At 38.5% G+C, this 27,703-nt stretch overlaps 1 protein-coding gene across 1 annotated transcript in view; it reads left to right on the top strand.

Annotated features, from left to right (window-relative positions):
* The window catches only part of arid5b (AT-rich interaction domain 5B), a 75,005-nt gene that overhangs the window by 22,481 nt on the left and 24,821 nt on the right, over nt 1-27,703 (top strand). The window contains 1 exon segment of the mRNA XM_026191077.1: nt 10,736-10,966. Coding sequence (XP_026046862.1) covers nt 10,736-10,966 — 231 coding nt within the window.

Below are 27,703 nucleotides of genomic sequence, written 5' to 3' on the forward strand. Positions count from 1 at the left end.
TCTTTTTTTTATCCTTTTTCTTTTTTTTTCCTTTGTCACAGTCCGCCGCCCCACCCTGCTGAAATGAATGAGGCACTTTAGTGCTTTACTATAATTAAGAACAGGAGCCAGCATGCATGGAGGGCTCTCTTTCTCTCTATTTTATGTATTACTCTCTCTCTTTGTTACTCTCTCTTTCTATTTGCCCTCTGTACAGTTTCAGTGGAACATTTCCTCTGGGTGTTGGTGCCCTTTTGTGAGAATATTATTCTCTTGCAAGAATTAGGCATGTGCACGTAAAAGCCAGACTCTCACATACTAAGTCATACTCACTCCACCCATCTGATACTTTTTTAATATCACAGCCTTCACGCAGAGCAGCAGATGTGATCAGCTTGAATTCCTGATGGGTACAGTTCATTCACCTTCTTGTGTTGGAGCACATAACGCTTTTTAGCTATCCGCCGGTAAGCTCAATGTGTTCCAAACAGTCATATTTATAACAAAATATCCCTAAGTAAACTGCGCCTGTGTCAGTCTCCACCTTGTGACAAACCTGCTTCCACATTGTTTGTCAGCTTTGAAATTCTGCTGTGGTTTACTTGCTTCGCAGCTTGTCACTGAAACACTTTCGCAATAAACAAAAGACCAGACTTCGTGCTCAACAGGGTGTATTAAAATATAAAACATTCTGGTGAAAACATAAATGTCGGGAACAAACTATGTTTGCAAACGCAGCTAAAAGGCAGGAAATGCTTCTGAGAGGCTTTTGTGAACATTTATTTGTAACAATCACAGATTACAATAGTGCTCATGTGAGGGGTGGGGCAAAATATCTATATAGCAGCATATGCAGTGATACATTATACTGGCAGTAAATAATGATATTTTATATAAATAATGCAGGTGAGAAAATACAGTTTGTTCAAAGCATTATACAGAAAGCAAATCAGATCAGAGTGCTAATTTAAGAAGCTGACTTTAAAAAATGTACTAATAATAATACACACCAGCTGAGGTTGAACTGCTTTGTGCTCCTCCAAATGCCCCAGTTTCAAGCAAATAGTTTACTGTGTATTTGTCCTTTTGCCCAATTTCTGGCCACTGAGTGATGTGTGAATACAACAGCTAACAATGATAAACTTATAACAGTGGGCATGTTAACAAACAGACACGGGGCAACAACAGCACTTGGATTAATTTTGTAAAAATAATTTCCATACTCTGCTTGTTTCCACTCTGTTTTGATCTCCACCAATTCTTGAGGGAAAATATCTGGATCTTCAGCTGCTAAATGCTAAGCTGTGTTCACCAGCTGTATACTGTGTTGGTATGCTTGAGGTAATGAATTGCTTAGTAGGTTTTTAGGGCATCCAGCTGTGCACAAAGATGCAAGCGTGTTGACATTAAAACCAAAACATGAAAGAAGCTTAAAGAAGCTAAAATGGCTCAGGTGAGAGGTTTTTTTTATTGATTAGTCACTAAAAATGAACTGTTTCGTATTAGACGTTGGGATGTAATTGTTTGCTAATACGGCATAAAAACGGTGGCTGCTCGTGTAGGAATAGTCTTCAGTTCAGTACAGTTCAGCTACATGATCATTTTCGTTATAGTTGATTTATGGGCGACTCTGCATGAATTTGTCATATCTGTTCTGAGAAAGGAAATAAATTGTCAAAAAATGTCCTGATTTAAATCATCTCACTGCGATAGTTAGATTTCAGCTTGTCTTTTGATCTAAAAGGCAGAACGTATGCTGTGTACATTGTGTGCATTTGTCTGTGAGAGCACAGCTTGCAGCTGATATAATGAGCAGGGGAGAGGCGAGTCAGTGTGTGTGACTGATGCAATGTTGATGATGGACGGCCACTGAGTCATTTGCAAACACAGTTTGTTATTTTGTGCAAATCCATTAAACAAATTTGAAATATTGTTTCAATTTTACTCCCTTTAAAGAAAATAAACTGTGCGTTAGTGTCTGTGTGATGGCTTTGCTTTGTTTTACTCTACTATAGTGATTTATTGATGCTGCTGCATCCCCGGTGTGATTAATGTGATTTTGTTTACTGCACAGACTAGGTTGCAATTAGCAAAATGTTCTAGCACATTTTGTTTTATCCCAGATAGTGTAGTCATTCACAGATTGGATAGGCGATGAATCATGCAAATTCAACGAATTTATTTCATTGTTTTATGTAATTCTGTCTTCATTGAAAACATGAGGTTGCCTGTAGTGTAAATGTGATGCCCCCCACACATCATTTCCATTTGGTGTCATTGACAGATGCCGTTCTCTCTTTATTTGGTCAGGTTTCAATAACCTGAAACCAACAGCCAGATCGGGCGCCTGCTGTCTCTCAGTGTCATGTCCCCTCATTGAAAAGTAGGAGAGAGAAAGGAGGTGAATAAATCAGAGCTGTGTTATATATTATGAGAAGAGGCTAAATGGAAACAGGGCAGTTTCGAAGATCAATACAGAGCACAGAGAAGAGAGCCCACAGCATGGAGGGAGAATACCAAACAAGAACCTACTTTTCTTTACTTTCCCTACTTATTTTCTGCCCCCTTTCTTCACCGCAGCCTCACTTGTCCCTATATTTTAAGTTTTTGGGCTTGTTTTGGTGTTACCGTGGGATTAAAAAAGGAAGGAAAAAAAAAATCAAATATGAAAGTGACATTATTGGCTCTGGGTTACATGCCTTGCCATTTCTCGCCAACCCCACAAAAGCAGCAGGGGGATCCAGTAAATTCCTTGGCCGAGCAGATAATGTGGAAATGTTGACAACAGCAAATTTGAGCAGAGTGAGTGATTTAAGGACTACAGCGGGTGACAGAGAGCATGAGAGTAATGGTTTTCAGCTTCTTCCTGCTTGTCTGTGACAAGAGAAATGAGCACACTTGCTTGAAAGATCTTGTCAGAGCTTGTGGGCAGTTTGAATATTTTTAAGCTTGGTTGAATGTAAATGACACAGTTTACATGAGTAGCATTTGGTTTTTAATTAGCTAGCACAGATCTGCTTTTAACTGTCAACAACCCTCGTATTACAACTAGTTTTATTCCCAACTTTCAAAGCCGCTACAGAAATTATCCAATGAAAAGCAGAGGAGCTCAAAGATGCGGCAAATAGATCACCCTTTTATTTTGCTGGTTTTGAAATTCAATGATATCAATGATGTTTCATCTGCCAGAGCAGCTGCTTCAACCTCAACTAATGAGTTTCTTGTTGAATGCAGCATTTCTGAGATTTTGATTATGATGACTCGTTTATCATGCTTGTTATTAAAGAGAAATTCTTCATTTGGTGTAATTACACAAAATATGTTATAGTGGCTGAGCTTCTTCTCATCATACTTATTCCTGTACAGTGGGACCACAGTATAATCTCCTTTCATCCCTTTTTATGCACATGGATTACTGCATGTTGCTTTTATTATGCTGTGGTAGAAGTAAAAACCCTTATTTTTACTTTACACACTACCTCATTAGAGCTACTGTATGCTCTAGATAGTTGTTTTATTAAATATGTTCATTAAACATGTCGTGCAGCACATCATCGCACATATTAACTAATATGTAAATGCCATTTTATAATGCTTATAAAAGAAATAGAAAGTCATACTATTTGGTGTGACCAAAGGTTTGTACAATATCTCTTTATAAGTGGGTCTTTATATAGGTTCCCAACAGTTCATTGTTCTGTTTGTAGAATTTAAAACCTTTAAATGTCATCATAAAATGAGAAATAAAGCACAAATAAAACCACACACCCACAATAATATGTATTCTGCACACAGACTCTGTTAACAGAGAATTTGGCACAGGGCTAGAGAATTAGCACTTAACAGGCTCTCTGTTCCACTTTTCGGTTAGATGTAATGCAACTTTTTGTTGCCGCTGTCTTATTTTAATGTTTCCACAGCTGAGCTGTGAAGTGCAGCTTTGAAAACAATCTATTCTTGCGAACCTTGTGGTACAAATTGTTCTTAAGTCAGATGAAACACCTTTAAGTCCTTCCTTGACTCACCTGGCTCGATGTCACTGTGGGTGGAGTAGATGTATGACTATAGCTGTATTTGAACAATTCACGTCATGCAAGACACCATAACTGGCATACCGGTACAGCTGACATACCATATAGCACAACTCATAAGACCTTGCTGTCATTAGTGCAAAAAGAAGTTGAGTAATTTTATGTTTTAAATCGCAATGATGTATTCAAGGGAAATTCGGTGAGCTGGATGTCTATGAAAGATGAGTGGGTTTCCAAAAGCATGTCATAGATGAGTGATTCTGAGAGGAAATCAACTTTTGTGTCTACCTCTGACAGGAGGCAGACACAGATGTTGCAAAAAAGATGACATTCATTCTTTCTATCATGCTTCACATTAAAAAGTTGCTGTTTGGCAGGCTCTCAGATTTACGCATTTCCTTGAATGCACCATCAAAGCAGATATTTCATTTGTTCTCTGTGATGGATTTCCAAATGAATTATCAGCAACTTTACCCTGCAAGTTGAGTCTCATTTGTTTTTCCATTTTATTTGTTGAATAAAGAACAGCGGCTGCCGATAAGCCAGGAAATCAGGACTATCAAATCTTGTGTTCCGGCCCTTTAAAAAGGAAATACTACATCTGGTGTACAGTTGTTTTATTTCACATGTTCAAACCAAAAGTATAAAAAGAAAACTGTGCACTGCAACTTCTCAGTTTGTTCACTTTTTGTGCTTTGCTCCCCATTTCGGTTCCCTTTCATTTGTGCATCATCTGTCTTATTATTTACGTGGGTCATGACACCATTAACATAATGTATGGACTCACTGCATGCAGTCCTGCTTGTATACCTGAAACTCTAAAATGTTCCCATGATAGAAAAATAAAGGGAGAAACATTTGTTAATGTTATGCTTCCTGACTGATGTCATTTTTAAAGTATTCCAGCCCACAAATGAGTATTGCAGACTTTCTTGTATAATTGTCTTCCTGACATTAGAGGTTCGATGGCTCAAAGCTAAAACATACATTTTAATCACCAGCCCTCACCCTGTTGCACAATTCCCGAACTCTTGCTGTAGTTGTGTAATGCCTGTGTCTGAAAAAAAAAAAGACTGACTCCAGCTCGCATTTTTATTTGCATATTACAGAAATGTTTCAGTCATGCTTCTTTAATCTCGGGAATATTTTAAAGATCAGCCCAATCTTGTCATCTCAACACAGAGTGAAACCCATCCATGCTTTTGTCACATCCTGATTAAATTACTGTAATGCACTTTTTGCTTTAGTAACTCAGTCATCCTTGAAGTGTCTACAGCTTGAGCAAACTTTTTCTGCAAGACTGAATATCAAACTATAGACATATGTTAATAAAAGCTCTTCTTTTGCATTAGTACATTTTTGAATTGATTTTCTTCTGGAGGCCTTGCATACCAGAGACAAGTCTATGGAGTTGTTGAATTAGCTTGTATTAATGCTATTCTCGGTAGTACCGTAACAGAAAGCCATGAGAAAATGGATCAAGGTTTTTTAGCAGTCTCTTGGACAGCTCAAATCAAAAGGAGAAGAAGTATTCTCTTTATGACTCCTTAACTAAGTTGAATTGCTGAATCTTCCACATAAACTTCCACAACAATTTATATATATATATATATATATATATATATTGTGAATTCCTTTGATTATATTTGGTATATAGCACTATGCAAAGGTATTATGTACACTAAAGGATTCCTATCCATCAAATAGTACCATGAAGAGATGTGCTACTTAGAATATATACATTCATAAGTAATAGAAATGGGCCTCGCATGCAAAGTGATCACAAGACTGAGAATCAGCTCAAATCCAGCGATAACAGCAGGGATGCGGGGAGTCGAGATGGTAGATTTTATCTGATTGTGCAGCATTCCGGTGGATGGAAAAGGGAGACCAGACATATTTCTTAAGTAGTGGTGACTGTACCGACTAACACTGACTCCACATTGGAAACAATAGCCAACCAGATAAGTCATAATTCAAGCATGAGATGCCAAAATATTCTGCCTTTTATTCCTCGCTATGAGTTGAGCTCCAGTAATGCAACTCAATAGCCTCTCTGATTAGGGCCTTCTTGGCTTGTTTACCCCCACATCTTTTATATGCCGCACTTTTTCAGTTATATATTTGAAAAGTGCTGGTCCAAGCTTAGATAACGTTAATGCTAGCACGATGACATCATCAGCATTATATTTTGAAACTTTAGAAAGCTCCTCCAGAGTCACAGCAGATGATACAGCAGGCTACAGGGAGGTGAAAATAAGCTGAGTGCCCCTTTAAGTGTAATACGTGTTTTAAAAGCACCACAGGGGATGTAATATTTAATGATTAGTATTCCTTTTCACTTTACTGTGTACTGTAAAGTATTGGAATTTATTTTGTGCTGCTCTGACTGAGTGGTTATATTATCAGCTGTCCTGCAGAGCAGTTATGACCCTGACACTATTGTAGTTTATGAGGTCAGAAGCTTTACAGCATGTTCTGAAAATAATCTGCCGCACCGCAGCTGTTTGATCAACACGCCATACTACCACTAGGAAAGGACAGAGAGACAGAAAGAGAAAATAGAAAAGAGGTCCTCAGAGAGAGAAACAAATTGCATAATGTTCTCACAATGTCTTCAGCTCTCCAGTGATACAGCCACAGCCCCAACCAATTAGGACGCTTACATTAAGATAAGGACGTCCTTTATTTTGAAAGGTCGGGCTGCAAGAACAAAAGGAATTTTTAAAGTGTGTTTGCACTCAATGTGCATTATACGCACCAACACGCGCGCGCACACTGACATGCATACTTTACAACACCTTTGTACAGTTATTAATGCCCTGCGGCTCTCACTCCAAATTGAATCTAATCAAGTGAAATGCTGTGAGGGTCCTCGGGAGAAAGAGCAGCTCTGACGGTGACCGCTTACAATAAAATCCCTGACATTTGGAAACAAAGCCTGCTCTACCTCTGAGCTGTAATTGCAAATGACAAATGCCGCAATCTTGGATAAATGTGTGTGACTGCTGTGGGATATGTATGCAGTAAAATGTGTGTTCATACATTTGTGGGCTTTGTAGCGACTTTGTAGCATGTGAATATATGTGTGAGTGGAGTGGCTGAATGGTTTTAATAATTTCTTTTGAGGTGGTCCGCATGTTGGAGTACAGTGGAACTAATTACGCTAATTGTTGGGAATGCAGCTGTTGTAAATATGTTGTGAATAGAGTCCTTCCTGTCCTGCTTCTGCTGCACATTTCAGTGATTTTTATCAGCCTGCAGCTTCAGAAAATACCACCACAAAAGGGAAAATGCATTTTTAAAATCTGTTTAAAACTGTCTGTAGCAAGGCAAGGTGAAAAGCTTGCTAGTTAGCCTCCCCCTGAAATATTAACTCACCAGCAGAAATTCCCATGAATGTCATGTCCAAGGGCTTTGTAAAAGTAGACAGGGTGGTTAATAATTCATATAAAAATCGTGTTTCAAACTGCTTGACTCTACTTCATCAGCTGTGGAACCTTGTAGTCTGGTTAGTAAGCTAGAATAGTATTAAGACCTTACTGCAAACAACAGCCTATTAAAATGAGTGAGTCGGAAAAATCTGACGTTTACAGAATTGTGTTTGCTTTTAAGAAACAAAGCACTTGCATATTATCTGTGTGCTTTATGATTGGCTTATGTCAGATCATTATCTAGTATTGTTCTTTGTTCTAGGTCATTTTTTTATGATTGTACTCTATAATTACAGGGTTACAACACGTGAGCTTTTACTATGCCTCCATTTTTTCACGCTTATGCAATTACTCACGGTCTGCCAGCTATCCCAACTCTGATGGGTCAAGAGGCGGGTACACCCTGGACTTATTGAAATTATCAATTTAACATTACCTCATATTCATTTGTCATATTATCTTAGAGTTGAAATTGTTAGTTAGAATCAGTTTTACTGTTTTTCTAAACGCTACTGTTACACCAAGTGAGTGAAAATTCAGCAGTTGCAGTTTCTTGAATTTGCTCGTTTTGTGGTAGCAGGGTAATTCATTTAGCTTTATTTAGCTCTGCTGTTCAGAAAAAATGAGGACATTAGAAAATGTATACTTTGGCATTTGAAAAGTTGAAATGAAAGTGGCTATAATTGGCATACCTAGTTCATTGTTTGGAACAGAAAACCGCGTATGAAGTTCAGTGTTGTGCAAGCTCAGACTTCACAAGAGCTAGCTTAAAGTTCGGTTTACAGAGATTAAAGTGAGTCATCTCACATTCAGGTTGACATTCATTTTAACCTACTCTTAGCTATTCTTTTTTGTTGCTTTTTTAAGTAGCCCCCCCCCCCCATAAAGGTACACGCAATATAACTTTACAGATTTATTGCTGATGTGGTTGACTTTCTTTTTCAGATCTGGCAGGCAGCCTTTGTGTAAAAAGAATTCTCCAGTTTATTCATAAAAATAAAAAATATTTTGTATGGACTTGCTCTGATAGTACTGTTGATAGTTGCATCTAAAACCACTGCCGGCGCTTGGAGTGCCAAGGAGTTGTTTCCAGTGTGTCATGTGCACTGAGCACACTTCATAGCACCTGTTTATTCTGGTGAAAGAGAGCAACACTCGTGCCCAAATGTTTTGTTGCAATTACTAGTACTGTGCATGCAGTTCACCGAAAACATTTGCATGTCCGTGGTCAGCCCTGATGATGTTATATTACACAAAGTAGTTGATTCAGTGCCAGAGCTTCTGTGTATATTCAGATCATTTCCATTTGTTGTTTGTAAAGGAGTAGGTTCTCATGACAGATTTACTAGAGCATGCAGTTTCTGCGAAGTAGTCCAACAGGAAACACAAGATATATATACGTTTTTAAAAAGCAGGAAATGCTTCTCTCATGGCTTCAGCTTGGCCGATATTTACAGCAATATTTCTTTACTGAAGTGCCTTCCTTAACCCTCTCCTGCTGAATAAACATTAACCGGGCATGTAATTAGTTAAGGATTATCATATATCTGATATGTGGGTGGCAGGAGATACATTCTGTTCTAATTAAACATTAAAACTGTCATTTTAATCACTGTCAGTAACCTGTAACCTCAACACCCTAGTTGCATAACATCAACATATAAGCGATTACTCAGGCATCATTATGAAGGAGAAAGGCCATAAACACATAACAAATATAAATAAAACTCAGTGCACGTTTCAGAGCACATCATATCAAACCCTACATATATATGTGGTTCTAGTGGTTTCCTTTTCCTGTAATAAGTTGTCATCTTTCTGACACGGAGCTCTGTATTCGTATGACTTTATGTTACATTTTTATCTTTCTGTGTCATTGTACACTTTCAGTTGTTTTTGTTCAACGGTGTCTTTATGGTATTTTATTAGCTGGGAATGGCATTCTGTCTGTTGCCCCGGCGCTCAGGTCGAGACTTGAATATTTAAACAACTTTTTGATGGGCTGCACTGAAATTGCATACGCACAGTCATGCACCCTCAGGGTGAATTGTGAAACCTCTGTTGAGCCTTTAACAATCATCTAGCACCATTGTCAGAAGTCGAAAGTTAAAAGCAGGCTAGTCTCTTGGTTAGTTTCTTACACGGTGCCAGTATAATATTAACTGTCCGACTGTCTATCAGCATATCTTCCTGGGATTTATGGCAGTTTATTGTATCAGCTCAGTGTGCACTTCCTGTCCTGAGGTTCTCCAAATAACAGTAGAGGTTTCTCTGCCAGTCAGTTGTCACAGGTGATAATGCATTAGTCAAACTTACACACTGTAAATGGAATGTTAATCACACAAAAGTAAAGTCTGGCTCCAGTGGGAGGGTTTGCTATTACCTGTGTGAAACAGTGAGTGTAGCTTTTGAAGCAAGGCGACAAACCGTGATTTTTTTTTTTTTTTAAGATTGTTATATAAATAACAAATTCACATTTATCAGCAAGTGGCTGTACACAGATACCTGCAAACACTGATTCACACCAGCCTTGTTTAAATTGCTGTTTGAGAATTCCCATCCTTGAACTTGCTTGTTAAAAGAAGGCATCTGGAGTTGTTTTGACATTCCTCTTGTCACCCAAGCAGCTATGCATGTCATGCATTTCGAACATGCCGCCCGGCAACGTCATATGTTTGCACTCATGAAAGTCATCCTGTCAGTTTGCTGAAGTGTATTATTACTACAAGGAAAGGATGTGAAACTTTCATGAAGACTATTTAAAGTCACAATGAAACAGCAGCGTTAGAGAATCTTGCTTCCTTAATTCGATGCATTTCCTGATACACACAGCGAAATCCCTGTGATGAGATACCAGCTCGCAAGGGACACCTGTCCGTCTGAAAACAGTGCAGATGTGGCACCTTTCACAAATTCTTGAAACAAAATAAAGTATTAAGTTTGTTCTGCTGGTTTACATATTGATCCTCCTTGGTTTTATTGTGAATCAAATAAAATTTCATTAGGACAAAGTCTGAGATTACAGATAATTTCATATTCACAGCACACTGGCAGTAGATGTGCTTGAATATAAAAGTAGCCGAATAATGATCGATGAGCTAGAATGAAATCATAAAAGCCGAAGAGAAATGGAAGAGTGGATGTGTTCTGTAAAAATTAAGTGCTGCCCTTCTCTACAACTCTTAGAGGGGCACTTGAAAAAAGCAAAACAGTTACAGTTCAATGTCAAATTAAAGTATGTGTAACCTCTGTGGCCCTTCTAACTCCGTGCCTTTTTGTTGTGTTTTCCAGGCCAGGAAGAAGATGGGCGCAAGGTTTTAGTCCTCAGTTACCCTCAGTATTGTCGTTACCGTTCCGTTTTGGCACGGCTCAGAGAGCAGCCGTCCTCTCTGCTCATAGACCACACGGTGCTGGCGCTGGGCGGCATTGCTGCGTTGGATGGAAGCACGAGGATCCTGTACTGCCGGGACACCTTCGAACACCCCACCCTGCTGCAGAATGAGAGCATCTGCGACGAGTTTGGTGAGTGTGGCAGCTGGAGATTTGATTGTAGCCTTTAGATACATTATCATATTAGCTCATCTTGAATGCCAGCAGCTATTATAGTGCCAGTTTATGGAACTTTGAGTGTTGGCCCATGAAACATCAAACTCATCATGTCCTGATCTTTGAACATACGCATGCTCTTAAAACTCATTCTCACAGTACGGTTCATCTCAAACTCCCAATTATGTCATTTTGGTTACCTAGACCATTTGTTCAAGTCTGCTTTTAGTGGGAAATTGGCATTTTGGGCCAAGTAATTTAGTTCCATTGTGTGAAAATTGTGAAATGGTGAAAAAGTACTTTAGTTCATTTAATATTTTCACTTGTTAAGGGCTGCCTATCAAAACGAAGTCCATCAGAGGACAAAGAAAAACAGAGCCAGTGAATTATTCTGGTTCCCATGCCAAATACTGTTGTGCTGTGAAAAAAATATAGGATTTAATGAGCTGAGAAAAACAGCCCTGCTTGGCTTTCTGACAAGGAATTTTTCAATAGGCTGAGTTTGAACATTAAAGTGAAATCACTTCAGTTGACTTGTTGAATGTGAATTTTGAAAGTGACAAAAGCACATCTGGGGGCGTGGAGTTAAAACAAACTGAGCTTATCTTTCTGTGAATTTGCTTCATGACGCTAACTGCCATTAACATAACAGACCCACATTTCCAAACTGTCAGTGGCTAATCTGAATGCGGGTAATGTCGGTGCCAGATTTTGGCACAAAGGAGAATAAGACCGCACCTTCGGCTCTGCTGCATTGATTCAGATCTCTTTCTCTCACATAGTACGACGTGTTAGGACACTGGAATGCTATTTAACTTTTAAATAACTAGATTTTATTTAGTTTTTTTCTTGAAAATGTAAAATTAGGGCCGAGCTGGACCAATAGTTGGTGTTTGTATTGGCACAACACCCGCCAAAATCACTGGAGTGAATATCAAATAAAAAGACAAACAAACAGTTAAACGCAGCCCATTTGCCTAAACTGTCGAGCAAATGCTTAACAACGCTTTGAGTGACGTGCCATAAAGAGAGCAATCACCAGAGCCGTGTAAGTCGAGTAAATGTTAGCAAGAACATGAGTGAGACCTGTCACCGATGCTGTCATCTTGTCAGGTTTGTGGAGTTATGCTTGAGGAGGAAAAAGCAAAACAGACGAGTGCAACTGTGCAGTTTATTATGCAATGAATATATAAGAGTATGAATGTTTGAATGGTGCTGACAAATCAGAAATTATACTAAAAGTTCCCTAAAAAAGCTAAAAAAGTTAAATGACAGAAATTGTGTTGCATAACCGAGATCCCTGCTGTTAGGGCGTATTCGTCACATAGTATGCTGTATCCACTAATATATCACTAAAAGCTTAGTTGTTTAAGAGAGGATTGGATTGATATTGATACCAAAAAAAGTTTTTCAACACCTTTTATTATACCTGTTACCTGACTTGGTTTATAATTAAATAAATATAAAAATAATAACGTTTTATGTTTTTCAAAGCTGTGATTTGTCTTCATAACACGTCACTCCCTTGTTTGTTTCCTGTGTTTGCCCTTTACTTTGAAACCAAATGTACTTTTGATCAATGCTTTTTTAGTTTACGTTACATAATTAGAACCAAGAGAGGAATCAGGAATCACCTTTTGCTTTCTGACATATTTTCAGTATATTTGCGTTTATTTAGTGTCTACTGTTCAAACATCCTCATCAGTCACACCTATGGAAAGCATTCAGCGTTTCCGGAGAAGAGTCTTGAAGTGCTGGAACATGTCTGTCTGCCATTCAATCCGCTTTCCTTGCCTCTCTTGAATCCATGTATTAAACCCAGAGTTGGTCTAAAACAAAGGATTAAAGTGATTCATCTCTCTCTATATATTTCCTCTGCTCGGTTGCTCAGCGGGTTCTTGTGCAGCATCGGTTTGACATTCACATTAACGACTCCTCTGGTCAAAAGTCATTGTTTTTCTTTTCCTGTAAATTTGCCAGTAGGTAATTGCATTTTAAGAGAGCAGCAGAGGTGAGACCAGAAGGGAAAACGGTTTTAGGCATAGGAAAAATAAGTTATGAATAGTAACGCTAACATCCTGTGGCGGCTGTTGCTCATTCACTTGGCTCAATAATACCATTCCTCTGTGAGCCACATTTAAGCTAAAGGTTTATTTTCATAGCCTAAAGGAATTCCACTATTTTTTTGACTAAGGCAACCAGATTTCTAATGTTCTTCACTTAAGGGTTTACTAGTTTTGAAGCAGAGCTTTATTTCTGCTGGAATTGCTGCTAGGAGACTTGATTGTGATTTGTTTCAAAACAGCAGAGCTAAGTAATTTTCTTCACTCTGGCAGGTGAGTTAAAGCCTCAAGGGTGTCTTACTTGTAGGCCTAAACACACACGCATGGGTTTTTGCACATATACACAGCTGCTGAGTAAAGTTCTTCTCCCATTTATAGGCTCCATATGAAAAAGCAGCTATAAACGCCATATTAAATCCACCTTTATTACGATAAATACTAGCACAGTGGACACGTAAGAAGGAATACTGTGCTGCTGTGAAATATTAAAATGTTAGAAATTGATCCGGGGAACAATTTTAGGACTTTTTCTTCCTGTGCTTCTCTCAATGCTAATTCTGACCTTTTGGATTCAGCTAAATCTGCTGTGGCAGCTGTAATAGCTGTCCATCTTGTCTAGGCTAATTCATGAAAGTGTGTCAAGCTACCTCAGGAGGTAAAGAAGACGAGAGGGCAAAAAAAAAGAGTTTAACTGAGCCTTTTGGTATAGAAGTGTGTGAAATGCAGCCGTCAGATGGTGGTGAAATCCAGTCTATTCTTGGCATCCTGGTTACGGATTCAACAGAGCACTACAATATGTGCATGTACAACATAATCATGTAGGGGATGATTATTTAATAAGCAGCATATGTCGTTTTATTTGAGCATGTTCAGTGCACTCTCATTCTCATTTATCTGCATTTAAAGAGATGATAATGAAACATTAGCGTACTTGGGCTGCTGTTGTCTATATAATGGCTTTCATTTCTTCTGCGTTTGCTTGGAGTTCACTAAGGTGCGGAGATGGTGCAGAGTTATTCCTGGTGTATTAACGACATTAATCAGAAACGTTCTTCATCGGACTCAATCCAAGCTCGTGTTTTTTTTTTTCATCCACGTCACTACCAGCGTCCCTGCTTTTGAGCCAGCTCGAGCAAAACCGGGGTTGCGTCAGTTACCAGATCTTTAGTCCTGTGATCCATATTCATGTTCAGCATCGCCTGTCACCCCTGCAGCTGCTTTCCTCGCGGGGAAAGACACAGATTTTGTTTATAATTATCATGCATTCTCTGCCAACGTGGATTGATTATACCCATGCTACTTTGTGTCCCCAATTTAATTTCTTGCCAGGAGGAATGTAATATTAACACTGCACAGTCGTACGACAGGAAATTTAAGTTATGCATTAAACGTTGCCAGTGCAGATATTTTTACTTATTGTGTGCTTACTGACACACTCAAAGAAAAACGATCTCTTATATAAAGCTAAGAGTAATGACAGACTGTGCTGGAATAAAATGCCTTGAGAAAAAGCCATAAATAGCGCTGAATGACAGATGACAAGGGTCAGGTATTTGTTATTAGCTGTCCTGGTTATGTTGAGTATTACTCACATTAATTTGGCAGGGACGCAGTATGTGCTACAAGGCAATAACATAAACATTTGTAAACTCAACCTAGAGGTGCTGTATATGATATATTTAAACAAGATGGCCGTCTGTTTTGGAAAATATTACAAGCACCATTTTTTCCCGGTTTCTCGGATTCTCAAGTTATGCTTCCAAACTGCTGACCTTCCTCTCCGCTCCCTTCTCCACCCCCCCCCCCCCCCACCCACCTCCAGAAACCTAACACTCCTGGTGTGCACATTGCTTAAATCAACAGTATTCTGAGAGTTAGTGAGGCAATCACTTTTTTGAGGCAAAGCAGTTGAGAGGAGTTACCCTCTTCCTCCTCCTTCTCTGGCTTGCTCACATTTATCCTATATGCTCCAGGTCTTGGCACAGAATCTATATATTTTATTATCAGCTTTGTTTTTCTTTGAAATACATCTCAGTCATTGCTGATTTGATTTTTATCAAAAAGAAACATTTTCATTGCAATCCTTTGGAATCCCTTTTTCTTTTTTTGTAATCCTCCAGGGTGGGAGGAGTATAAAAAAACAATTTATTGCTTCAATATATTAATGCTGTCCAGATGCACCAATCACACACAATATTTTACAATCTATTTTTGTACTGCGGTGCATGAGCGCTGGTTTAATGCATCTGTGGCTGAATTTAGTTGAGCTTTGTGTGCTTTTAAGAGGTTTTTCTGCATGTCAGAGTCAGTGGTGTCTGTGTTTGACAGGAACAAAAGAAACATTTGAACTGAACTGATGCTGACATACACGGAGGGAAAAAAATGAGTGAATCTATAGTAAGTAAACAGCCTAAAATCCTGAACCTGTGCTTTTTGAGATACAATCTTTGAAAACATTGAGTCCTTCTAGCTTGATTGGGCTGGGTCACTAGATGAACATACAGCATGATGTCATTGTTTCCACAACTTGAACCACTTTCTCGCTGCTCTTTAAACATGAAATCTGATTAGATGAAATATGCATATGCCAATATCGTCCCACGACAGCTCCGTCTGTCAATGTAATAGGCAAATTGCTTGCTAAGCTCATGTTTTGCTATCTCCTCTGCAGATTTGTGTTAACCACGGCCCATGAATTTTTCATTGTCCATATGTCATGGTATACAGAGGCCGTAGAGGAGGATTTTAGAGGAGGACAGAGGACATGCTGTGGCTGTATAGTCACATTTCATAATCAGGACATGAACTGTATATAAAAACAAAGTGAACATCTGGTGAAAGATCACTTACACATGACAACGCACATTGCAATGTCCTTGTGTAAGATGTGAAAGTTGTATATTTTTACTTTATTAGCACCTAAATTACTCACATATAGCTTTAATATATACTAGGCTTGTGTTTCATCGTATCTAATGTGTATGGTATGCACGGCAGAATAAATGCCACTGTGCTATTTTAACTAAAACCACTTTCCTCCGCTGGCATCGGTAGCATTAGCACTTCTCTATCGTGTAAGGCACAATTGTTTTGTATTATCCCTCTTATGTCATCAGCAACACAGCAGCTCTACACATATGGCTTTGCATTACTACTTATCTATTAATAGCAAAATGTAACATAGATAAATAAGTAGCTTTGGGGAACAAGCTTAGCTTTTATTTCCAGTGCAAAAGGTTTGTCAGCGAAGGAGCTGATGGAGGATATTTGGAGAAAAAAGGACATTCATGTCTTACTTCAGCATTATACCAATTCATTTGCTTCATTTTTGAGTGCATCAATGACATATAGTTCAAAGCACATCATAACCACTGAGCATGGGGGCGGTTCTTGTTTTGTGCCCTGGGTTTGCCCCTACACTCATGCTACTTCTGGCTCTTATATGTGGTGAAGATTTACGCATAATGAGTGGGAAACTGTCACCTGCTCCTCATAGTTGAATGCTTATATTTTAATGTAGTCAGTAATTTTCCACAAAGATGATAGAAATGCACATCAATCAAATGCTGAATGGTTGATAAACAGCAAAGGGCTGCTATCATTTCAGCGGAAATCCTCGTAAGCTGTTAATCTGTCATGAAATATGAGGTCTGTATCAACAGACATATACTGACAAAACATAAATTTGATTTCAATGCAGTGACAATGAAAATTGGTTTGTAGAAGCATAAAATTTCTTTTATGCAGTTGATCCTATAGTGAAATATTTAGTCACCATCTCATTTTCATGCTGTCATCACATGTTATTGCAGCTGCAAGGAGTGATTGTCTGGAAATCTCCCCTTTTTGCTGCATTTATGGAAACTCTGACATCCAAGATTTCAAAGTTAACCCGCCTTAAACTATTTTAAATCAGTCTAAGTTCTTATTATGCTTTTCCCTCTGCGGTTTTTTCCAGGTGAACTTTTCCTGTCAGCACATTGTAATTTTTGAATGGAGTGTTTTAAGAGGGGGCAGAGTCTTACACATTGGATGTCGTAGCGTCTTTGAACGCATCACAAAAGAATGACTTCAGACTGGCTCCTACTTGTAATAGCAGAACCACAAGATGTTAACAGTGGAAAAAATAATAATAAAGTGATGAAATGCTCAGTGCAAATGATTGCCAATAACAAGTATGTTGCAACATGTATGTGCAATTGTCTTCATGTTGACAGCTTCCAGGAATTAAAGGGAAAAATCTGGTAAATAAATTATATTTAATGCACACATGAAAAAGCACCTCCTCGAGCTCTTCTAAGTTTATAAACGATTTATTTTTAACTTTTTTTTCTTAAATAAAATGCAATGCTTTTTATGTATTACGTTACACTTGAGCTGAGGAGGTTAGCTTGACCTCATTCGTAATGGCTCAATTGATAAATCGGTTTATTGTGAGTTAAATGTGATAAAAACAACACACTGAGAGTCAGATTTTCATAAACGCCAGATGTGAGATGTGATACAACTTCTGAAATTCCCTAATATAAATGTACAGAATAGCATGTTGCAACCTGGGGTGAGCAAGTCTGACTCATACGTGTAACTGAAAACGCTGTTTACAGAGTCAGGCTCCGGTGTGGAAACACGTCCTGAATGCAGCCTTTTAGTCAGGTTTAAGTGTTCAATATCTCTGTGTAGGTGGAGACTTGTTGCCGGCTGTTTCCCTAAAAAAGGCTTGTGTAACTTTTAGTGACGTCAAAAATCATTGTTGCACCGCTGATACACGACAGCAGCAAAGTGAGGATTATACACTATGCGGTGAATGTGATTGATGTTTCCAGATTTTTTTTCTTTTCTTTTTTTTGTTCAAAGTGACCCAGATGTTTCTTGGAAAGGAGAGTGCTTAAACAGAGGCGGTGCTGGCTGCAGTTTTAGACATTTGTTTACAAATGTGTTAATTTTTTTTCTTATGAATATGCAACTATTTACTAAAAAGAAAATACAAAGAGAGGCGATAACTTGTCCTGTTTTCCTTTTCTTTGTTTGTTTGTAGATTTGAGAATTAATTTGAATGCCTTAAACACAGTAGCATATAAACAAGGAAAAGAAAAAGAGAACAAAGATGAAAGTATCTATTGGTCTATTTTGTTATGAGAATGATGATTATTTATAATCACCACGGCCTAATGCTGCGTAGCTTTGCAGAATGATAAAGTCCCTATGATTGGGCTCATTGGCTGACTCGATCCCATCAAGTGTAACTAGAGCGTGATCTATTAGAATACATATGTTTTATTGATGTATGGGCTTCGTGTTTATCCTGGCATTCATTTATTTATAGGTCGATGCTACGATTTTTTTTTCCTCCAGTAATGAATAGGATAAGCCTTGAAGCTTATCCACTGCTCCCTTTCATCTCTCCCTCTCTTTCTCTCTCCCTCCCCCCCCTCCCTCCCTCTGTCTATCTCCCTCTCCCTCCCTCCAAAAGCCAAATTGAAATACTGTATTTTTTTTTTTTAGAGCCCCACTCCTACTGAGTTGTTGCTGCAGTCTGTCAGTATCAATGATGTGGAAGCGTTTGAACGTTATCCCGTTTTTAGCAAATCCTCCACATTATGTAACTTTGACTCTGTTTTACATTTGCCACTCTTGGAACAACAGGGGTGTGTGTATTTGGGGCAGTCCCTCTGCGTCCTCTTAACATTTCTTTGCAAAAAGGGATTTATTTTTTAATTTCCTCTCCTGGAACAATGGCCATTAAGAGCTCTTGCCAACACTTTGGCACAGTAAAAAGCTGAGGTGACATGTTCACTTGTCAGATATTTACAGCTTTTATTGTGCTGTAGTGTTTTTGTCCTGACAGAAAAACTGCGTTATGACTTATTACAGTTTAAATCAACACAGAGAGACCAGAAAGACATTGTGCCTTGCTGGATTTGAGCCAGTATCAGTTCTTTTTTTTAATATATACCATGCATAAAATTTATACTGTGCATATGGGTCTTGAGATAAATCAAATTATTTGGTTCACCGGGGTCAGAGGTCATTGCATTCCTCAGCATATGTGTCAGTCAGGGGCGCTGGGTTAAGATTAAACCCACTGTTAATAAGTACTTAACAGGTGACGCTGCCATCATGAGGCAATCACATGAGGTGGATAAAATGAAAGAGAAAAAGGAAAGAGTGAAGGAAGAAACGAGAAGGAAAGAGTTTCTTCCTGTAATTACGGCTTATTTTGACTATAAATTAAGTTTGTGAGATTTCCCTTGTAAAACATGTAACACTGTAACATAATTCCCTATTTACTTTGTAAATGGAAAGCTTGAGTCGACAGCCTTTATGAGTTTGCGCAGTGCTAAAGTACACACATTCACACCCCTGTTGAAACACACACCCCAATGAATCCGATGAGAATGATTTCATAATCCATCGCAATAATAAACTTCTTTGAACTGTTTAATTGGCTCTTCCTGGAACGGCACGGCTTCGCTTCATTTGATCTGATGAAAGAGTAATGTTGCTTCTCCCCAGGGGGAGCATGCACAACGGCGCACAAATAATGAATTAAGAACACTACTCCTTTTTTTTCAAAATGACTGCCATAATAAAGCAGGAAAATTCACGATGCACTTACACCAGTTTCCCCTAAATTGCTTTTATGTTTACTTGCTTATGTATTTAATTTTCAGAGCTGGCTTTAAGTGAAAATAAATCCCGATTTCTAAAGGGTAATGGATTGAGTTCACATGAAAAGTGTCATCTGAAGGAACCACTGTCGATAGAAATGCTTGGAAACGCTCCAGAAACATTCCTCATGTGTGATTCTGCGAAAAGTCACACTTGCACTGTTCTGGGAATGAATAGCCTGTGTAGCAAGTAGTGACATTTGATTTAAAGGCATGCAGTGCATGTAAAGGGGGGGGGACTGAAGTAGGCTATGCAAAAGAGAGAATGAAATATGTAAAATTTAAACTGACAAAGTCATGATGGTTTGGGAGAATGTCCTCTCTGCTAGGCTGAGGAATATGAATAGTGACAGTCTGAATAGAGAGTCTGTGTACAGCAACAGTATGGTTGCAAAAATGAGCTCATTACTGGCAAATACACACACACATACACACACTTTCTTTTTTCATTACTATGGTGAGAATATTCCATTTACATCTGCTAATTGTAACCCCTAAAATGCCAAAACCCAAGACAGGGAAATTGGTGTACCACCAAAACCCCTAACCTTAACTGAATTATTTTTCCTCAGTTTTATCCCTTAAAAATCTCCTGAGACTTGTCAGGAAATCTTTAACACACACACACACACACACACACACACACACACACACACACACACACTGAGCCCTCATGACTCTGCAGGCCAAGAGAACGATTTACATGATTTTATAAGTGTGAGATAAAAATATGGGAGAGTATTTTTAATGTCCTGGTAAACACACACTTAGAGGGATGTGGGCTTGTCTCCATGGCAACACTAGTCAGAGCGTGCCCGGCCTAGCGTTTTTGACAGTTTCTCCTGATGATGATTGATAATTACTACCTGACTTGTTGTCCCCATCTCCGCAAACATATGGCGAGATCTGCCCCCCGCCATATATCTGCCAAAATGTTCTTTTTTCTGATAATAGCTTTTTAATGTTGCGTTTTGTTGTGTATGCATAGCAGCCCCCCCACCACCACCACCACCACCACCACCACACACACACACACGCACCCCCTCCCAACCCCATCCCTTTGTAATTACATTTGCCACCGCTCACATACTTATTAGAGAAAGGAAAGAGAAATAGATAGGAGAAGCAGGAGAGTGGGAGAAAGTCAAAAACAGGCAGCAGAAGGAGGGGGGGACAAAATTAATTTAACTTTCAATTGATGTGTTCTGCGCACTGCTGCTGGATTTAAATTTGACAAATTGTCAGGATTAACAGAAAGAAAGAGCATTTTACAGTATAGTCACATATTAGAAAATAAACACCAGATAATAGCCAGTGTGGTGGGCTGTAGTTTGAAATGGCAAGCGAGACTCTTTATTCCATATCTGTGTGCGCGGTATTTTATTATGCAGTGTGTTTGCATGCGTAAAGCTCATATTTAGATGCAATTGGAGGCAATCTTGTTATATTCACAGAGGCCATAGAGGAGGATATCAATCTATAAACATGATTTATCTACTGTGCACTGTCTAAAAAGGCATTAGCATAGGCCCTCTGTTGTGGATCTTATTACCTGACTGTATGCTGAAACCACAGACTAACACTGCAGACCTGACCAGCATTTAAAACATCAGCTAAATTCAGATTAAACACTGCACTCTTCCTTTTAAGCTTTTAGTAAATTGCACCTACATAGACAATTTTAAAAAATGAGTTTATGTGACAAAAAGATGACAACTGTTTCTTTTTGATAAAACACGCAGACCCGATCTGCTTCTCGGTAGGTGTAGGATGCTTCATAGAACATTTTATTTCTAATTTTCTCTTCCATTTAATTGGCCTCCATAACCTCTACTTCCAGGAACAGGAATATTATCAGCATCTGATTATGTCTTGTCATGTTCTGCTGGCTAAATCAGATAAACACAAGTATCTGATTTAACACGTTTGTAGTTACAGATATTCTAGTTCACTTATATCTGGCTGGCTCATATAATGTGTGGCTCACCTGCAGCAGGCAAAAGCAGGGCACTCTGCAGAAACCGAAGTCATTTCTAATACTGTGTGATTGAGGTCTGCCACAGGCTATGGCAACAGACAGGCTCTGTGAAGGAGATAATGATGCATACACACACAGCTGTCAGTCAGCTAGCTAAGGGGAATCGTCTTTGAGGGAAATAAAAACAGACTGTAGCCGATATAATGCGGTGTTTGTATAGGAAATGATAGGATTGGGGGAATAGACTGGAACGGGATGTCAGAGTTGTTGGAAACGAAGAGGAGGTCTGGTAAAAATCTCACACGGATTCCCATCTTTGCATTGTGAATATATTAACATAATCGCACTAACATTAAGCGCACATTAGAGAGAGCAAGTTAGATTTTTCTCTGACCACTAGTGGTACCAAACCATGCAGGTAGCTGGGTGTTGCTCCCCAGCCCATAACAACACAGAAAAATTAAAAGTATGAAAAATACTCTGAACTGGGAGTCTTCCAGCCATGGCTGTGTATCCTTGGGATAATTGGCAGACCAACTGTAGGATAAGTTCCAGTGAAAACTTGTTTTGGGGCTTAGGTTGTTGCGTTAATGTTGACTCACAACAGCAAAATAAGTCACAGTATACAGTACACCCAATTCCGACAGGTTCAACAACCCACACGCCCTTTTTTATTTGTAAATTGTCTTAATTACTTTATGGTCTGTAAATAGTTGTCATTATCAATAACGTGCAAAGAAAATAAAAACTTCAGTTCTTAGAAGCCTCCATTCATCTCCTCCCTACGTCGTTTCCGCCCGGACCTGTTTAAAACTCGTCCCTGACTTCTCTTTTAGTTTTTCTTTAAGTATAGATTCTAAAGATATGAACAAGATAATGAAATGAACGAAATGGCTGTTTTTGTTTGTTCCTTCTAGCTTTTTACATTTCATATATAATAACAACTGTCAGTGTTTGGTCAGTACACATGTGTTTGACTTGCTTCGCCAATAAAAAAAAAAAGATTTCCATGTTAACATTTATTCAACTGGCTGTGTGAAATATGAAGGGGATTACCAGGAATGACCCACCCAGCCCTATGAGTTGTGTCTGTGCACTCACTTTATTCTACTAATTTCCCACTAAATGGCAAACATAGCTGAGCACTTAGAAGCTAAGGAGTTGGATATTTCCCTCGAAGAGTGAATATTTTACATAGATAATAATATTGACATTGTCTCCAATTTAATGTTGTTAATTTAAATCATTTTTCTATTATCCTAATAAAAAGGAGAGGATAAGTGAACCTCTTTTCACCTCCTCTGAATTAGGTTTTAAAAAAATTTACACAGACAAAAATAGAGACATCAAAAAAAAACCAAATAATGGGCTAAGCTTCTTTGTGTGTGTAATTTGGGCAAGCTTGCTCTTTAAAAAACGCTTCGAGCAGAGTCAATCAAGGTGCTGTTGGAAAGAAAGAGCTGTTTACAAGAAGCTGTCGAGGACCTGGGGATGAGTCGGTTGTACCTCAGGGGGACTGTTGTTAGACCTCTTTTAGAAACAGGTTGGCTTAATCCCTGCTTTTTACTCGGGCCATGCTCTAATAGCCTTGTATTACAGTGATTTTCTGTGTGTTAGTAGTCAGAGCAAGTTCCTGATACAGGTACTCTCACCAAACACAGCACCAGTGAAAATTTGAAATTGTTGCTCTTGCTGCTGGGCTTTGCTGTGTTTACTGATTTTTATCTCTTTCGCTCTCCTCTCCCTCTGTTAAATTGGAAGGTGAGTTTGTTGTTGTTGTTTTTAAAGGCTTGGCACAGCTCAGATGTGTTTTTGTAATAACAGTAACGTGTAACTATTATCATACCTAGGAAGAAGCCAAATAATTCCTCCTCATTAAATTCAGAATAGCTCTCAGGCACAGCAGTATTAAAATATCTTCTTATGCTGCAGATGCATTCATAGTCAAAAACAGGCAATAGCGGTGATGAAAATATTTCAGTGTTACTGATGTGAAATCCCCCTGAGGTTGACCTAGTATGAAATGCCGCACTCTTGGATTGTTTTGTGTGAAATGTTTTGCACTTTATCAATGATAATCTTCCCCTGTATATTTATGAGAAATTAATTAACACTTGTATCATCTATCAACCTACGGAGGTTTTGATGATTAATAAAAACAGTGTACTGTGTCCACCCACACACACTCGCTCGCTCTGTGGGCGCATTGTGTAATTTTTGATGATTGCAGCGATGGAGATGCTTGAAGTATTGCTGTTCATTAAAGTTTTTGTGTGTCTGTCTGTGTGTTTATGTGTCTCAAATGACTCTGAGCAGAAACGTGCCTCAAGCGTAGGAACAGAGGAATAGCTCTGCTGTCAGATGTGACAAAGTGAGAATTACAAGTATGTCAAAAGTGCCTGATGTTAGTATGCGAAAGGTGACGGCAGCTTCAGTCGCGGCATAATCGCGGCGAGGAGGAGGCATCTAATGCTGCTTTACATGAGGAAAATCAAGAGAGCTGTTTTGGTTTCGGTCATGATATTGTGAAATCTGTGTTGGGTTAGTTTGCTTGGTTGCCTCATAAAACAAAGAATGTTTGTAAAAGTATTCCGATCCTTTCTTCCCTTTGTTGATGCTTCGCTCTATTATACCATCACTTTTAAATTATGGTCATAGTGTAAGATAACTGGTAGGACTGCTTGTGTTTTCGGAATCTCTGCAGACTGCAAGTGCAAAGTCACTTACAGTCCATACACACGGGCAAAGCGGTCACAATTAGGAATTAAAGATAGGAATCAGAATTTCCTTTTTTTTCTAATAGGAGTGTGTGGGTATAATTAAAGCCAGCTCTGATGAAGGGCACTGTTGAGAGAGATTTAAGCGAGTCTTTTAAACCAAAACAGTGAGTGTGGGTGGAGAATGTGTGTTTTTTAAATATCCAGTGGTATTCGGTAAAAAACAAATCTATCACATCCTGATTTACTGCCAGCTTGAAAGGCAAATAACTGTTGTTTTAATTTGTGGTAAGCAGCGGCGACCTGTGCAGTAGGTTGTAGTACAAATGTGCTTAGGTGTTGTGTATTGCATTCCCCTTGAGAACCTTTTGATTAAAATTGCTGGCAATATGTGTCATAAATACCAAAAGAGCAATAGACAAGGTATTGACTCAGAGATGAGCCTGAGGAAGAAACATTAGCCCAGACGTGCTTTTTCCATGAAAGTGTGGTCAGAAACATCCAGTCCTTGAGAACAAGTACTTGAAATTCCTCCAAACTCTGAGCTCTTTGACGTACATATAGTGAAGACACATGGTTGCCCGTCATCGCTGGCTGAGGAATCAGTCTGGTACTGTTGGTTTGTTGCTTAAGAGCCTCCCTTGTCACTTCATTGTGCCTCCGGTGGAGTTGAAATGTTTCACCAAAGTGCAATATCACTTCGCTGATCGCACATTTAATGCTCCACTGCTCTACAGATTAAAGTCTGTGTCTTAAGCGTTGTATCAGAGGGCACTTTGTATCATGATTTGTCATGTGTTATTCATTATTTGTCAGGTTTTTTTTAACCTTTGGTTGTTTTGTTTGCATTGTGACAGCCGCTATTATTGTTCCTTATGAGTCATATTTAGTTTTATTCTATTTTTTTTTTTTGTTTAATTCTCTAAGTCTGCTTCTGTTTTCCGTTTGAAAAACTTCCCCTTTTTCCAGTGGCATCTTTTTATGCATACATGGAAATACAGCTGCTCAGTCCTCAAAGAGTCTGTCCCGGTGCTTTATGTTGTATAACTTGCGGTAAATTTCCGATGCGCCACTGTAAGCTTGTATAGCAGACCTGAGTGACCTCCTTTGTCTGAGTGTGGGCGTATTCACAAGTTTAGTTTCATTTACAAATCCTTCCCTGAGGACTGCTTCTCACCTGCACAGATAGAGCTCTTCTCTCTCACAACTTTACAGTGTGTTTAGTTAAAAAAAAAGCCCTTACATTTACTGAACCTTCAGCATGTAACTCATCAGGGAGTTACTTATTGAACTAATTGACCTAGAGGATCTCTCTTTGGAGAATTCCCATTGATTGTAAGCTCTGGAACATAACTCCACTCGTCAATATCTCTGCGCTGCTGAACTGACTTGAGTGGTTATGCTATATTTGCTCTAAAGATCCGCATGTGCTTAGAGGTTCATCAACAGGATGTTACATAATTTTATTTTGGTTTGCTGTGCTTCTGTGGTTTTGTTTGTTTGTTTTCTTTGGGTTTTTTTATCAAGAATTCTGTCCATAAATGTCGTTAATTATAATTTCAAAATTACATTTTGCCATATTCTATCCAGGGGGACATACTGTACTGTACAGGCAAGGCCTTGTATTGCAACATGAATGTTACCTTTGGCTGCGGGCTATTCTGATAATTGCTGAGTGGGTGTCAGGCCTTTAGTGAATTTGCAACCAAGTAAGACAACAAAATATGTCAAAACATGTTCTTCTGGTGCTTGTTCTTGAAATACCACACTCATCCTCGCTCTCCTCTTTGTTTGAACTTGAACCCCATTAGCTGAAGTTAGATGTAGTTGAAGTTCAACTGTAGAATTAAGGATGTGCGCAGAGGCATGAGTGGGAGTCTGGTTTCATGAAAGCGTAGATGGGGCATTCTTCCCCAATTGCAGTTTGTCTGGGGGATAAAAACTCTCATATGTTCCTCTTTCAAATGTGATGAGTCAGAACAGTCATCACTTCAGGAGGGAAATTATCATTTAACTTGTCTACAGTTGAAAAAAAATGTTATTTATTGAGCTGAATAAGGTTATCATAGTTAACCTGAAACTGGGTGTAAAATACACTGAAATAAAAAGAAACAATAGGTGACTGTTGGTCATGAATGCTCCTCTAACAAATCCCTGCATTGTAATAATTAAAAGGATTAACACTAAAGCAAAAAATCAAGCATTTATAGCACTTAAAAGTGAACTGAACAAGAAAATCCACAGATAAGTGTTTAGTTTGTCATTTGAAACTTTGTAGCATTTCTGAACAGTTTTTACTAATGATTTATTTCAGCTTGACCTTTGTAAATGTCAATAAAATGAATGATCAACATTTATAGCATCCTCGTTGTATATTTGCATAATAAGATTACAAGGATGATTGTAAATTAACGTAAGTCTACCACACTGTGTAGTTCCCCGAGGCAGTTACAGTGGTGCTAACAACATGTTGTATAAGGAGTTTTTGGTCATTAAGAAAAACAGTAGATTCAACTTTTGACTTGAAAATAGCTTCAGAGAAAAAATGCAAGGGGTGTCATGAGAAATGTAGCTTTAATATTGAAAAAATGAAGTGGTGACATTGTGTCAGTATGCATGTTATAATCTTCTTACTATAATACATGAAATCTGTTTGTTTGTTTGCCTCGCGTACAATGAGGAGTTGAGCAACCAAAATTGGCACACAGGAACATCTTCGTCCCCTGGAGGTTCTTATCTATATCAGATAATATCATGTCATCATGTTGCCTAGCAACTACCTACAAATGGGCTAAAATGACCCATTTGAAGCTTTATGCAACTGTAACACCTCAGAAAAGCAGTCTGTCATTCTTTTTTCATGACGGTAACATCTCAATTATTCCCACAAAAACTTTCATAATGCAGGATCTATTATGTCGTCATCTTGCCTAGCAACCACCTAACAATGGAATAATGTAACAGGCTAAACAATACAATAACATGGAAATGTACTAGTGTTAGAAAACAAAGGCGTGAGTAACTCCCACTCTTTCTGTATGACTGCACATTTATGGTAATACAATCAAGATTCCCATTAAAGAATAACCTTAATTTATGGGATTAGATGCTTTCTGCCACCTTTGTGTACTTTTCTAGCCTAATCAAACTTTATTGTATTTTTTACCATGATAATAGCAAGTTAAAAATCTAGTCTGTACCAAACTTTTTGCAGTTGTCGAGGACTTTCAGTCAAAATTATTGTTATCCATGTGAACCTTTAACAACATCTTTAAAAATTTCCTCTG

Source organism: Astatotilapia calliptera, chromosome 13 (genome assembly GCF_900246225.1).
Source record: "Astatotilapia calliptera chromosome 13, fAstCal1.2, whole genome shotgun sequence".
Taxonomy (NCBI): Eukaryota; Metazoa; Chordata; class Actinopteri; order Cichliformes; family Cichlidae; genus Astatotilapia; species Astatotilapia calliptera.